The sequence below is a fragment of the Danio rerio genome, chromosome 9 (assembly GCF_049306965.1).
Source record: "Danio rerio strain Tuebingen ecotype United States chromosome 9, GRCz12tu, whole genome shotgun sequence".
Taxonomy (NCBI): domain Eukaryota; kingdom Metazoa; phylum Chordata; class Actinopteri; order Cypriniformes; family Danionidae; genus Danio; species Danio rerio.
Window position 1 is genome coordinate 23,661,295 of NC_133184.1, and position 16,719 is coordinate 23,678,013.

Here is a 16,719-nt window from a genome sequence, read left to right on the forward strand (position 1 = left end):
CAGGGACGCGGTGTGCTTTCGTTGTGGCGTTATCCATTGATTTCTGCCTTAGTGGAAGGTTTTCCACATAGCATTGGAGTTCCCCATACGAAGGGGAACACTACAGTTACTAAAGTAACATTCAAGGTTACAGAAGTAACCCTTCGTTCCCCGAGGAGGGGAACGGAAGTGCCATAAGTGGATGAAATCCACGATGGGAGGATTCGAATCAGAAGCCGCTTGTCTGGAGAGTATTGAACGGGCCAATGAATGAAATTAATTGGCAGCGTAAGCTTGCGCAGGTGTGCGGCATCTGCAATTATCTCAGCATATAAGCACACCTGAAGCTAGCAAACGCCATCCTTTTAAGCTGAAGAGACTTTCAAACAGCTAAGGGACAGTCATTATGGCGACGGAGTATTGCACTTCCGTTCCCCTCCTCGGGGAACGAAGGGTTACTTCTGTAACCTCGAACGTTCCCCTTCAGTTGGGGAACTTCAGTGCCATAAGTGGATGAAATCCACGATGGGAAAAGTATGGAAAGCGCCATAATGACTGCACCTTACCAACGCCCCCGATGAGGAGATAGTCAAGCAAGCGTGACGCACCCACATCATGGGAGGCGCGGTCCTCCAACGTGTCCCTGGCCCTAATTTATCCTACCTCAACAGAAGTTTTACGGATTTATATATATTTTTTGGGAAGTCGTGAGCATCTAGATAATTCTAGGAAATACGACAGTACGTTGGGAAGCGTGCAATCCCGATAGGGAGTACGCTGCGGAGGCCATCCGTTACCCAAGGGGGGGATAGATGGCAGAATTTACATATGGACTAGCCCTAAAAAGGGGGAGTACTCATAGCAAAAGAGTGGTTAGCGGAGAGGGAAGACACGGGTCCGCCCAGGGGGGGGACTTAAACGTGGCGGAATAAGCATATGGGATCGCCTAGTGGGGATCACGCATAGCAGGCACCTATACCCAAAACGCGGACTGACCAGCGGGCAGACCTACAACGTAGTGGGCCAGCAAGTGACTCCTCCGCTGAGTCAGTGCTGGGGGCCACGGAGGAATCTGCAGGGCTCACCTGACGGGGAACTTTACTGACAGATAAAAAGGCGCACGTACCTCCGTGTTAGGGAGAATGGCGCAACAAGCGTGTTTCAACACCCTACCGAGTTGTCTCCTCAATCACCAAAGGATTACCTAATACCCTTGAGGAAACCGGCTCCACTCGCAGATTGTAAAACCTTGCAAATGTGTTGGGTGTCGCCCAGCCCGCAGCTCTACAGATGTCTGTTAGAGAGGCGCTGCGTGCACGCGCCCAAGAGGATGCAACGCTCTGAGTGGAGTGTGCACGTACTCCCGGGGGACACGGCTGACCTCGACTCGAATAAGCGAGTAAAATGGCATCCACAATCCAGTGGGATAATCTTTGTTTCGATATGGCACTTCCCTGCTGCCGACCGCCATAACAGACAAAGAGCTGCTCAGATGATCTAAAATTCTGAGTACGGTCCACATAAATGCGCAGAGCGCGAACTGGACAAAGTAAAGAAAGGGCTGGGTCTGCCTCCTCCGGGGGCAGCGCTTGCAGGTTCACTACCTGATCTCTAAAGGGGGTGGTAGGAACCTTGGGCACATAACCGGGGCGGGGTCTCAGGATGACGTGAGAGTAATCCGGCCCGAATTCCAGGCACGAGTCACTGACCGAAAATGCCTCCAGGTCCCCGACCCTCTTGATGGAGGCCAACGCAACCAGCAGAGCTGTCTTCAGGGACAGAAATCTTAGAGATACTGATTCGAGTGGCTCAAAGGGATCGGATCGCAGACTCGTGAGAACGAGGGCGAGATCCCAAGAGGGCATGAGAGGGGGGTGAGTTGGATTAATTCGCCTAGCACCCCTAAGGAACTGGATGACAAGGTTATGCTTTTCCACGGTGCCGCCATCTACCGCGCTATGATAAGCGGAGATGGCGGCCACGTAAACCTTGAGAGTGGAGGGCGACAGCCTGCTGTCCAACTTCTCTTGAAGGAAAGAGAGCACAACACTAATCTGGCAATTTCGGGGGTCTTCTCTGCGAGAGACGCACCATTCAGTGAATAGACTCCACTTCAGGGCGTAGGTGCGCCTCGTGGAGGGGGCTCTAGCCTGAGTGATGGTATTAACCACCGCAGTCGGTAGGTTACCTAAGTCTTCCTCGCGTCTAGGGACCACACGTGGAGGTTCCAAAGATCGGGGCGAGGGTGCCAGATGGTGCCCTGTCCCTGAGAGAGTAGGTCCTCTCTCAAAGGGATCCGCCAGGGGAGGGCCGTCGCGAGGAGTGAGAGCTCTGATATCCAGGTCCGGTTGGGCCAAAGGGGCGCAACTAGCAGAACCTGTTCCTCGTCCTCCCTGACCTTGCACAGAAACTGCGCGAGCAGGCTCACTGGGGGAAACGCATACTTGCGCATGCCCCGAGGCCAGCTGTGGGCCAGTGCATCCGTGCCGAGAGAGCCCTCGGTCAGGGAAAAAAACAACTGGCAGTGAGCGTTCTCGGGGGAAGCAAACAGATCGATCTGGGCCTCCCCGAATCGCGCCCATATCAGCTGAACAGACTCGGGGTGGAGTCTCCATTCTCCAGGGCGTAACAGCTGTCGTGAGAGCGCATCGGCTGCACGATTGAGCGTGCCTGGAACGTGAATGGCGCGCAGCGATTTCAGCCGCGGGTGACTCCAGAGGATCAGACGGCGGGCGAGCTGAGACATGCGGCGAGAGCGCATACCCCCCATGCGGTTGATATACGCCGCCGCCGCCATACTGTCCGTCCTGACCAGCACGTGTTGCCGCTCCAGCACCGGTAAAAAGCGGTGGAGAGCGAGGAACACTGCCAACAGCTCTAGGCGATTAATATGCCAATGCAGCTGGGCACCCTTCCACAGGCCCGCAGCCGACACACGGCCCCCCAACCCGTGTTGGAAGCATCTGTTGAAACAACAACATGGCTGGACGCCTGTCCTAGAGGCACACCGGCCTGTAGGAACGAGGGGTCGTTCCAAGGGCTGAGGGCGTGGCGACACAGCGCAGTAACCGAGACCCGGTGTGTGCCCGCGTGCCATGCGCGTCTGGGGACCCGATCGTGAAGCCAGTGCTAAAGTGGTCTCATATGGAGCAACCCGAGCGGCGTGACGGCGGCTGCGGATGCCATATGCCCCAGGAGCCTCTGAAAGAACTTCAGTGGGACCACTAGTTTGCTGTCGAGCTCCCTCAGACAGTTCAGCAACAGGCGAGCGCGTTCCTCGGAGAGGTGCGCTACCATGGTGATCGAGTCCAGCTCCATCCCGAGAAAAGAAATCCACTGCACGGGGGCGAGTTTGCTCTTTTCTCGGTTGACCTGAAGCCCCAGTAGGCGGAGATGCCGAAGCACCTTGTCCCTGTGCATAATCAATTGCTCCCGCGAGTGGGCTAAAATCAGCCAGTCGTCAAGATAATTGAGTATGCGAATGCCCGCGAGCCGAAGGGGCGCTAGGGCACCCTCCGCGAGTTTGGTGAAGACCCGCGGAGACAGAGAGAGCCCGAAGGGGAGGACCTTGTACTGCCACGCTCGACCCTCGAACGCAAACCGCAGAAATTGGCGGTGGCGTGGAAGAATGGAGACATGGAAATACGCGTCCTTCAGGTCTATGGCTGCAAACCAATCCTGAGGACGAACGCATTGGAGAATGCGCCTCTGCGTGAGCATTCTGAACGGCAGCCTGTGCAGACAGCGGTTCAAAACGCGCAGATCTAGGATTGGCCGTGACCCACCGCTCTTTTTGGGTACGATGAAGTATGGGCTGTAAAACCCACTCTCCATCTCGGCTGGAGGAACCGGCTCGATTGCACCCTTCGCCAGGAGGGCAGCAATCTCCTCTCGCAAGACAGGGGCGGACAGGGGGTTGACCCTGGAGAAATACACGCCCGTAAACTTGGGGGGCCGTTTCGCGAACTGAATCGCGTAACCGAGTCTGATTGTGCGTATGAGCCACCGCGAGGGGCTGGCCCGCGCTAACCAGGCAGGCAGAGCCCTCGCTAATGGAGTCATCGCTACAATCGCTGACGTACCAGCGGTGGGGCAGCGCGGAGTGGGTGTGCTGATCCGGGAAGCACGAGGGTCCCGCGGAAGAGCTGGAGGAGAGCGATTCGCTCTGGCTCCGCACCCTGACTCCGGAGAGGGGGCTGGAGGGCTGAGGGAAGGGAGACCGTCCCCCCAGCGCTCGTGAGCCACTGGCGAAGCACATAGAGTCTGCGAGCCGGAAGGCAGCGCGTCCCGGACTGGCAGAACTCGTGCAGTCACATCCGGGGAAGGGAAAAAGTGCTCTTTTACTGATGTTTTGGTGGCACTGAAAAGTACCGTTGTTATCGGGGCCCCGCCCTCCAGCGGGAAAAGAGCAAGTTTCCTCTTCTCCGGATGGCCTGTCTCAGGGACGCTTCGCGGTCCGTTTACCAGACTTAACGGCGCCCTGGGCAGGAGGGGCTGCCTGCTTTCGAGGTGTACGCCGCGCCCGCTTGGCCGGAGGCGCAGGCGGGGGCGGGGCAGCACTCGTTGGCGGGCGCCCTCGGCGAGGAACAGCGGAGGTGGATGGCTCGGCGGGCGGAGCGGGCTTACGGCCACGCCGATAGATGACATTGCCCATCGCATCCGACTGCTCTTTCACCGCCTTAAATTCCTGGGTGAATTCACCGACGGTGTCGCCGAACAGGCCAGCCCGGGATATGGGCGAGTCAAGAAAGCGAACTTTGTCAACATCGCGCATATCGGCCAGGTTTATCCAGAGGTGGCGTTCCTGAACCACAAGTGTGGACATCGTCCTCCCCAGCGCACACGCGGCGGACTTAGTAGTCCGAAGAGCATAGTCGGTCGCGGTGCGCAGCTTATGTAATAAGCTTGGGTTGGACCCGCCCTCGTGCAGCTCGGCCAGCGCCTGCGCTTGGTAGCGCTGGTAGGTGGCCATCGCGTGCAAAGCAGAAGCAGCCTGGCCCGCAGCCTTATAAGCTCTGGCTCCGAGGGAGGCAGACAACCTACAGGCTTTGGACGGGAGGCGGGGCAAACCCCGCCACGTAGAGGCGCCGCGCGGACAAAGATTGACCGCGATAGCGCGCTCCACTGACGGGATTGCCTCATACCCCCTGGCAGCTCCGCCGTCAAGGGCGGTGAGGGCGGAGGTACACGCAGCACGGGCAGAGAAAGGTGCCCTCCAAGACTGCGTGAGCCTACTGTGCACTTCCGGGAAGAAGGGGACGAGAGGCTTCGAAGGCTTCGCCTTCTGGTCCTCTACGTAGCACCCATCTAGTCGGTCCGGTCGCGGAGCTGGGGGATAAACCATCTCCAACCCCACGGCCGAAGCAGCCCGGGAAAGCACGGCTAACATGTCCGCTTCAGGATCCGATTTGACAGCGCTCACCTGCCCGGAGGGGGCGAGCGGGTCCGGATCTTCGTCGGACAGTGAAAGCCCACCCTCCGATGCCGCGGAGGACATCTGATCTCCGGTGTCAGCGAGTGTGAGAGCCACCATCTGGTTAGATGGATCACTCCCACTACCCGAAGCTTGGATGGAGCGCCGTGAGGAGCGAGAGGTCCGCGAGCCCGTGGGCGGCGGATTATCTCCCGCTGAAACCCTCAGATCTGCCCGAGCGCCCGCTGCTTTTTTAGAACAGGAGGCAACTGGGGTGGCTCGCTCTCTTGCGAAAGTTAGCCGCGATCTTAGCTGTGCAACGGTCATGGCATCGCAATGACGACATGAACCGCCCGCGAGCACCGCATTAACATGCTGGACCCCCAAACATGCAATGCAGTGATCGTGTCCATCATCCGGAGCCAGGAAACCCCCACATCCAGAAACGCACAGTCGGAGCGCCATCCTGAAAAGGACGTGCTGCACGACTGTGTTGCTCTTTTAGGAAAGTTTGCAACCGGACCCGGAACCGGACCGGACCCAAAGAACCGCAGGCAAGGAAGAAACCCAGCTCGACCGTCTGCCACCGCGAAGACCCTCTCTGGACCGAGAGACACACTCGTTCGCTCTGAAGTGCTGAACAGCAAGAGGAACCCTCATTGACTCACTCAGAAAGGATCTGAAGCGAAAAGGATGGCGTTTGCTAGCTTCAGGTGTGCTTATATGCTGAGATAATTGCAGATGCCGCACACCTGTGCAAGCTTACGCTGCCAATTAATTTCATTCATTGGCCCGTTCAATACTCTCCAGACAAGCGGCTTCTGATCCGAATCCTCCCATCGTGGATTTCATCCACTTATGGCACTGAAGTTCCCCAACCGAAGGGGAACCCTCGTTTCCCGAGGGGGGGAACGGAAATGCTATGTACCTTCGCCACAACGATCATCCCTTAGCTGTTGAGCGTGAAAGTCTCCTCAGTTAAAAAGGATACTATTTTAAGGATACTACTTTAGTAACCATAGCGTTATTAATCTTGCCAGATCGGAATGAACCGCCAACTTATCCAGCATATGTTTTACGCAGCAGATGGCCTTCCAGCTGCAACACATCACTGGGAAACACCCTTACACACTCATTCAAAACTGATCATTTAGCTTGCCTAACTCACCTATAGCAAATATCTTGGAACTGTGGGGGACACCTGAGTACCTGGAGGAAATTTACACAAACACAGAACGTAACATGCAAACTCCACACAGAAATGTCAACTGACCCAGCTGAGGCTCAAACCAGTGACCTGCTTGCTATGAGGCAACATTGCTACCCACTGCGCCATCGAGTTGCCCTAAATCGCGGTTAATAGTAAAATCAGATAATCATTGCATCGCTATTCATAGCCACAAGCTCTAAGCATATCTCGTCATTCATCATTTCAAGAAAGACTAAGTGTAAGTATAAAGGGCCCTATCATACACCCTGCGCAATGTGGCGCAAGGCATGACGCAAATGTTGTTTGTTAGTTTCAGCTTGACGCAAGTATCGTTTTGATGTGTTGCACCACGCTGTTTAAATGGCAAATGCATTTGCACTCATATAGGCGTTCTGGTCTAAAAAAGGAGGTGTGTTATTGCGCACTGCGATCTAAAATAATCTGCTCAATAAACCAACAGAGACCAGGTCTAAAGTCCAGCACTGAGCGCGTTAGTTGTGCGCCTCGCTTAAACATTGCTTAATACACACAGGATGTACAGCAGTGCGCAAATATCTTTACAAATAAAAAAGACTTAAAGGAATAAATTATTACAAAAATTATTATTTTCTACATAAATATTTTCCACTGCCTTCATGCCTACTTCACCTCGGGGGGCTTTTTCAATTTAGTCATGACAATTTTCTTTTGTATAATGTTATTATTATTAGTAGTACTATTTATCATATGTATATTTATATTTGTTTAATTAAAAACAAGCTTAGATTTGCCCACATGTCAGGTTTCAGACCATATGGGGCATAGCATGTGTATTTGGATATAACTTTTTTGACCACACTTCGTTAGTATTGTTCATTTATTCATTTGCTGGAAATTAGAACTGAATTTAGAAATAGTTTTTGACACAAATCTTTGTGCTTATCAAACGAAATTAATTATGTAGGCTAATGGATGTCTGTGCATACAACACGTTTCCTTATCCACAAAAGAGGGTGAAAGTGAAAGTAAAGAATGAGGAGGCTCATTTTTCATTCTCGCGCTGCAGATGCTCTGTTTAACTGTTTACTTGCTAGTGAAGTGCTCAGTTTCTCTACTTACAAAGTTCATCAAAAACAGCAAATGCACTATGGGACGACACAACTGACTCTTAAAGGGAATGGGAGATGAGACTGATTGGTTTATTCGCAAAACACACCTATAACTAATTAAGAAAATAAGCTCAACCCTGTTAGACCATGCGCTGCGGCGCAAAGTGAATTTTTCCATCGTTAAAATAACAAAAGTCGATTCGGACACACCCTTAATGCTTTAGCACCCTGTGCTTTGGACTTTGCGCCAAGATCGTTAAAATAGAGCCCTAAGTGTCACACCTTGGATGTTTAGATTTTAACATTCGCAAAAGCCTTTCAAAGCTCAATAATAGTACCACAATTCAATAGTTTTTCAGGGACAGTTAAAAAGAAACGTAGAAGTTTAAAATACTAAACATGAAATGCTGATGATTTGTAAATATATATATATATATATATATATATATATATATATATATATATACACACACATACATATTAGGGATGTAACGGTATCAGAGTTTCACGGTACGATAATACCTCAGTATGAATGGCACGTACGGTATTTATTGAATAATTTACAGGAAAAACAAAACTAATGAAAAGACTCAAAAAAAGTGCCAAACGTGTTTATTTACCTTAGCACTGAACATATCAATTACAAATTAGCCATCTATCTGTACATTTTGAAACAGGAACTTCAATTTTTCAATTTTAATAACAAAAAACTATTAAACCAAAAAAAAAAAAATAATGAAGTTTCAATTTAGTATTGTTGAAAACTCAGCACATTCAACATTTAATCACTCACTCACTTAAATAGAGATGGGTTTTTTAAAGAAAATTATCATATAACTATAATCTGGTAAAAGCTGGGATCTCTGGGCATGTCCCCTACAACAGAAAAAAACCCTCTCATTTGGGACTGAGGTTTCTGGGACAGAGAGATATGATTTAGCCAAGGTTGACAGCAGTGGGTAACGTTGTGCACTGTCTTTCCACCACTTGAGAGGACAAGCCATGAGTGAGATGGAGGTCTCTTTGTGGTACAAGTCAATGTCTGCATCAATCTAACAAGTGTGCTGTGTTCTGCAGTCCCCATGTTTTTAGTAAGATTCCCCGACTTATATTTCACTACAGTCTGGCAGTGCCTGCTTACTGTTTTTTTCTTTGTCTATCACCTTTTCTACTTTTTCATATCTTTTTAAAAACAAACCGAAATGTTTCCACACATCCGATTTAAAACCTGCTTTAGGTTCGATCATTTCCAGCTCTTTTTCCTCCCGGCTACAAGCAACACACTCAATTTCCGCATTAGTGGATATGTAGTGACAACAGAACACAAAGGATGATGACCACGCCTAGGCTGATGGGAATTGTAGTTCCCGCTACCTCCCGTATGTATTATTTAATTTTCCCATCCAGAGAAAATGTTAGACTGCCGTCTGTGTGTAAGTCTTACTAGCCAATTGAGTGAGCACACTTTCGTTCTGCCCAATCAGATTTGCACAATTAGATATTTTCCGCAAATTGCACAGCCCTACGATGGGACATTATTTTTAAAATGTACAAAAAAAATTTACATTTGGTTACCATTAAATAATTATATTTTGATTATTTCTTTGTGTACTTATATGTGATCCTTTATACATTAAATGTATTGTATTTCATTTGCAGTTATCAAATGGGACTTAAATGAGAGTAAAGGAAATGAGGTGGATGTAATCCTGTCCATTACGAACTTAATATGAAGCGGGGAATTGAAGACCTCCAAGAGCCAGTTTTGACTGTCAGCGAAGAACTTGCCTTTTCAACACAGGAATTCAGGTAAGATTTTCTTTTCACCCTCTAATCTCTTTTTAGTTTTACTTAAGTAGAAAGTATTAGCAAATTTGGGAAACCTGGTTAAAGTGACCAGTCGCCAATTTTTGTATAGTATCTTTTCTATATTCAGTCAACAAATACATGATTGTGTTACAAGAGATGGGACCATTATTAAAACCTATGATACTGTCAATTATACAGTATTTTGGTTTTCGCATGACTTGAGTACAGACTCATAGTTCAATTCACCTTTATTTGTATAGCGCTTTTACAGTGTAGATTGTGTTAAAGCAGCTTCACATAAATGGTCATAGTAAATTGGAACAATGTAGTTCAGTTTTTTATTTTTTAAATTCAGGTTAGTTTAGCCCAGTTCAGTGTGGTTTAAAATCCCTACTGAGAGTCCAAACACTGAAGAGCAAATTCATTGATGCGTAGCTATGCCTATCCAAATCATGCAAGCTAGAGGCGACAGTGTAAAGGGAAAAAAACTTCACCGACTGGCATATGTGAAGAAAAAAAACACCTTGAGAGAAACCAGACTCAGTTGGGCATGACCATTTTAATTTTTCCGCTGGCCAAACGTCTTGTGCAGAACTGCAGTCTCAGTGGCGGAGGCTGGAAGCTGGCCTCAGCGAAGACTCGTCTGTCCCTGGAGCATCACTGAAATCACTCTCATGCTCTCCCATCCTCTATGACCACCGCAGCAGCTGCTCAGGATAGGGCCTGGTCCAGGATATGGTAACCTTGGGATCATCTCGTCTCTGATCTTGGATCGAATCAGTGACTCTGCATAGTCTGAGGGCCTCGGGAAGAGTATCCCCAGGTGGAAATGGAAAATAAAGAGAATAATTAGCGTAGCTGCTGTTCATAGTGTATATAAACAAGATGTAGAAACCTGTGTGGAAACCCGCTAAGTGATGCATTGAGTGTATACTTTACTAAACAGATAGGTCTTTAATCTAGTTTTGAATTGATGGAGTTTGTCTGAGCCTCGGACGTTATGAGGAAGGCTTTTCCAGAATTTAGGAGCCATAAAGGAGAAGGCTCGACCTCCTTTACTCAACTTTGCTATTGGTACTACCAGAAGCCCTGAGTTTTAAGATCTTAAAGAGCAAGTTGGATTGTAGTGAGACAGAAGGTTGGTTAGATAAACAGGATCTAGATTATTTAAAGCTTTATACGTAGGAAACAATATTTTAAATACAATACAAAAATTTACAGGCAGCCAGCGTATGGAGGATAAAATTGGGGTAAGAACTCTGGCAGCTGCATTTTGTACTAATTGAAGTTTGTTAATAGAGGATGCTGGACAGCCAGCAAACAGAGCATTATAGTAATCCAGCCTAGAAGTCATAAAAGGATGGACTAGCTTTTCTGCATCTGAGATGGATAGCATACATCGTAATTTAGCAATATTTCTCAGATGAAAGAAGGCAGTTTTTGTGACATGGGAAATGTGAAACATTAAAAAATAAAACGTCAGATAAAAGATAACAGAAAAAGTGAAAAACAAGTTTTTTTACTCATGTTTGTGTGAATTTTGTCCTTGTGTTCTTGATGTCAAAGTGAGGAAGTTGCTTTGAAAGTGTTTATATAGATTTTATTGTGTTCAGATTGTAATCATGTATAGGTATTTACTCAGTATACAGTTAGACTGTTCTTAGCTGTGTATAGGTTGATAACTAAACATTTTAAGCTCTTTAGCTAAGTGTTCTATTGTTTCATTCTACTGCTCTGCTGTTGTGTGTTGTTTATATCTGCTTGATATGTAGCACTGTGTTTCTGCAAGAAGCATTTTATTCTACTGTACAGTATGTGCTCATATGCAGTAGAATGACAGTAAAGATTGACTTGACATAGAGATTGCTGTAAATATCACAGAATTTTATTTCATAAACTCATAAGCTTTATTTGTGCATTAATGAGAACAGGTGTTGTAACAAAATGTCAGTAAACCCAGATTTTCCCATGTAGGTTATGTTTCAGTTTTTTTGGATCCACCATACATGTAAACCAAACGTTCCCAATACAATAAAATGTTACACAGCTAAAGATAGGAATTAATTAGTAGTAATTCTACTAGCTCTTAAAACATAGTTGTCAAAGTATTTTTGGAGTAGGTAGATCAGACTACGAATTTAATATAACTGCTGTTCGTCAAAGTGATTGCCATCTGACACAGACATTATTTTTTGTTTGTTCGATTTAGACGGTAATACGTCTCAAAGAACTGACTCTTGAGCTCAAGGCACCCCAGTCACTATATCTCCTGTACTCGCCAGGTCTCAGGAGATATTGTCTACCTCTGTAATTAGGGTGCTCATACAAAATCCAGTATCCTTCTTGAACATTACAAGAATGTATGTCATTGTAATGGAAGCTATCAGAAAGAGATGGACAGTCATCAGTGAACTCCATCATCTGACCACTGAAGTCTGGACGTTCGTAGATGATCATTCTGTTAGCTCCTTTGTGCTATAATAGAAAACAGAATTATTTAACGACGGCAGTTAAATACAGTGTTAAAATCCATGTCAGCAAAAATACTCAAACAATTAAACAATTCTATTTGATTTACCAAAGTCACATAAGTGCCAATTTTACACTTGTCACATCCATAACTAAGAAATGTCACACCTATAATAAAGCTTTTCCCCCATAAATGCAAAAAATTGCTCGTGTTGAATAAATGCTCTGTGAAATTTGTTGCTCTAAGTAAAATGAGAAGGCTTACCTGGGGTATCATTTGACAGGATTGGACACAATCATTAAAACCCATCCAACGTTGGTAGTCAGCATATTCGCCCTGACGCAGAAAGTATTGGTATCCTATAAAGTGTGGCCGCTCATATACCATCCAGCTTCCATTTTCAACCCGAATAGAATTGCAGCGACTGAAACGAGAGTGCAGGTCAGCACAGTCACTGTTGCACTCGTAGGATCGGCCTAGGAAGTTCTTGTCTTCATAGAAAATTATCTGTAACAGAGTTTTTTTGTTTTTGTTTATTTTTGTGCATTATTATAACTCTCACAGGTAGCAATAACAAAACATAGTCTATAGCAATTAACACAATCAGATTTTAATTAGCACAAAAAGTGGGCATTTAGCTTATAATCATAGGGGCATCAGTTTAAGTACAATATAAGGAACATGTTACATTGTTTTGATGGTTAAGGTGCTATGTAGAACCATCTTTAAAGGTATAGGTGCTATGTAGTAAAGTAGGTCCACTATGATTATGGTTTTAATACTATAAAACACCATTTTCGTGTGTTGATCAGATTATATTTGATTTTTAAATTATTCAAAAGTCTCACCTTTCCCATTGTGCTGAATCAGTGCTGTCCCAGTTCAAACTGAAAGAGGACTACTGGGATCCTTTTATATACTTTAGGAAAAGAGACATTGTCAGTGACATCAATTAACTTCAGATGTCAGCTTTTTGCTCTATTGAAAGACTGGCCAGCTGCTGAACAACAATCGGAATTTGTATAATTTGGCAATAGACCAAATTATTTTTTTCACCTTTTCAAAGACAACAGTGCAGCTTATTAACCTCTTGTGTTTATTAGTGTGGGGATTCCAAAAAAGGTAGAAGTGTTCTATTAATATAGTTTGTTTTGCATGTGCTTTGAAGGGAAACTAACAGATGTAATCTTTCAGAAACCAAATTTTTAGTTTTGATTTCTAAACTTTTTTTTTTTTAAATTGTCATAATTAATAAAAAATATTAAATCATATTGCATATATAAATCAGATGACTCATTGCTCCATGTAAATATGCATTTCTGAATTTGCAAATATTGTTGGGGTCCCCATTTATGAACTATGATATTGTGTAGTCCTATAATGCTTGTAGGGAGCCGCTGTCAGTTTACAAATGAATAAAATTACTTTTAAATGCATGCTTGCTTTTTACCAAATTGTAGTGGCAATTTTCTTTAAGGAGGCTCTCTCAGTGGTCAAGAAGACACATTTTAACCCAAAGTGTCTTTTAAGTTTTTATTCTTTGCAAAGAAGGTCACACAATCATACATCAACAACAGTTTCTGCAGAGAGTGAGACGCAGAAACAGAGTGCGTTCCTTTTTATCTAATTTGGAATACCCACAAGGTCATCAGTGACATACAGGATGAATCACAGTTACATCAGTTCTCAAACTTCATTTTTGACTATCTACATTTCAGTCTTACCTCTCTGTCAAACATGTAGCTTTTTAAATCACCATGTGCTCATACAGATCTTGTCTGGTGATAAACAGATGTTAAAGTGGTCACGTTTGGTCTAAATTAAACAGTACATCCATGGAAGAATAAAAGAACAGAGCTTTATAACGGGAACAAGTTATATAAAATGAATATAAGATCAATAAGATGAATTCCCACCTCAATTCCTCTCTTTTTATCATTCATTGATAACATAATACTAAATTCATTCTATATTAGCTTCTAAAATCACACACAGTTCATAATCATGATGTTAATCATTGAACAGGTTTCTGCACACACCATATACCCTGTACACTAGAGATGTTCAAACACTCTTCTTAATATAGTTTCCCCATTAAGATTTACTTTTCAAAACATCCCTCTTCCCTGGGAGCCGGGCTAAATGAATAATCACTGTCATTGCACTTATGACCGAAATCACACCCTCAGTAACCCTCAGAGGTGTAAACCACAGAAATTGCCTGTTAATTTTATATTATTATTGTTTCATACTCATAGTAAATTCTGAAAAACATTGCTTTAATCAGTTATAAATCACTAATAATCTAAATCATTATTTCATCATTAATAACATCCACAAACATAAGAACATGTGTTGTTACTGAACTCTTAAACATACATCATATTTACACTCTTCTCTCTATTTTCATGTAAATTATCCCTCTTTTAAGATTAACTACAGAACATATCAACTCACGCAGTTTGCTATTTTTGTTTGGACAGACTCAAATACATAGAAGCAAGCATATTGTCATTTTACTCTCAAAATGTCAATTTTGTTTAATTCTTCAATTAGTAACAGCCATCACCTTATCTTTACTCTCAAATTGTTTACTGTTTTTTTTTTATGTCCACATAGCTGTCACTATTATCAAACTCATAGTAAAAATCATCACCCATGTCAGTGTTCATACCCCCTTTATTAACAACTATCTCCACCATCTGATGTGATGTTGACGCTGTAATCAATCTACTTACTGATTATGATACAAATCTAAATATACATGGCAAACAGCACAATATTATTAGACCTATCTCGAGTACCGGTGTTACGGTTTAACTAGTGACCGTGTTAACTGGTGTCCCATTCCAGATGTAAGCCATTCACGTTTGCAGATTCGTCACTTTTTCACAGCAACAAAACATGTCCATACCAAATAAAGATTCTTATTAATTGGTGTCAGTGTCATTGTGTGCATTATTGATTTTAATATCTGTGTAGCAGAACAGTATATAACCAAAATAAATCTAAAAAAATATTTAGAATTTACATGTCTTCAACAGGATTCGAACGCGTGTAGTGAAAAGGTTTAGCACACGTATCAATCGACTTATCTAACTGAGCTACTCTGAACTTCAAATGAAGGGGTCTGTTTTAATATCTTTGTCAATTAAAACATGCCTTGCTGTGGTTGTGGACCCGTGTTAACATGTTTCCATCGATGTTAACATGTTTACATGCTGTTTAGTTACATGTACTCGCGTTAACGTGTTTCTACAAGCTCTCCCGCTGATAGAATAGCTCTCTGTGACTAAACGATGCTTCATCAGTTCCTCAAACCATGTTTTTTCTTAGTTCTAGACTCATGTCTACCTGTGCCTTTGGAGTCGTGTAATATATATAATATATATTTCATATATAATATTATGCAACAGAATATTAGAATATTATGCAATCAGAATATAATAGAGTCCTATTGACTCGTGTTATCCTGTGTCTACAAAGATACACGTGCTGATATTTTCTCAGAATAGCTCTAAATGACTACGATGTTCCCCTAATTAAGCATACGTTATAAATCGCAGTCTTTCCCCCCATTATATTTTAAAGAGAATTTAAAAAATCAGGCAACATAAACAAAACTCGTATGTGGATTCAAACCTACTAACAAAAGAGACGCAAGAAAGCAACACATGTAGGCTTAGCAGCTTTTAGTAATTTTATCGCATGTAGCCAAATCATGTTCATATGTGCCTTGATACAGATGTGACCAAGATAATACATTGAAATGTTGCGATTTTCAATTAATATTCTGTTGCATAATATTATATATGAAATATATATTATATATATTAGACATAATATGTTGCATAATAATATCGTCATTGTATTCATTTTTTGATAAAATCTTTATTTACGTTACATGTATGAGCATGGGTCACGAGTTAACACGACTCCAAAGGCACAGGTAGACATGAGTCTAAGAAAAAACATGGTTTGATCAACTGATGAAGCATCGTTTAGTCACAGAGAGCTATTCTATCAGCGGGAGAGCTTGTAGAAACACGTTAACACGAGTACATGTAACTAAACAGCATGTAAACATGTTAACATCGATGGAAACATGTTAACACGGGTCCACAACCACAGCAAGGCATGTTTTAATTGACATAGATATTAAAACAGACCACTTTGTTTGAAGTTCCGAGTAGCTCAGTTAGATAAGTCGATTGATATGTGTGCTAAACCTTTTCACTACACGGGTTCAAATTCTGTTGAAGACATGTAAATTCTAAATATTTTTTTAGATTTATTTTGGTTATATACTGTTCTGCTACACAGATTTTAAAATCAATAATGCACACAATGACACTGACACCAAGTAATAAGAATCTTTATTTGGTATGGACATGTTTTGTTGCTGTGAAAAAGTGACGAATCTGCCAATCTACAAACGTGAATAGCTTACATCTGGAAAGGGACACCAGTTAACACGGTCACCAGTTAAACCATAACACCGGCAATACTACAGTACAGGCCCAATAAATCCAATCTTCCCATTTTGTTTGACAAACCACTCTAGCCATGAACTGCTAGCTCTTTTAGGCACTTTTACGGCCATTCTCATTAGAAATACAATGTCAGAAATGGTTTTGCTATAATTAGGTTAATGAAACAACAGAACAGTCATTGATGATAATAGCAAAAACAGTGTGGTTTATCTCAATCAACACACTCCAGGCACTAGGAATCGATGCCAACGAATCTT

The 16,719-nt window shown here is 44.0% G+C and overlaps 1 protein-coding gene across 1 annotated transcript; it reads right to left on the minus strand.

Annotated features, from left to right (window-relative positions):
• Positions 1 to 11,368: 11,368 nt before the first annotated feature.
• crygmxl1 (crystallin, gamma MX, like 1) lies at positions 11,369 to 12,855 on the minus strand. The gene is given in 3 exon segments (NM_001024423.1): positions 11,369 to 11,974; positions 12,234 to 12,476; positions 12,818 to 12,855. Coding segments are annotated over 3 exon segments (522 nt in total). The 5' UTR covers positions 12,827 to 12,855; the 3' UTR covers positions 11,369 to 11,704.
• Positions 12,856 to 16,719: the final 3,864 nt, after the last annotated feature.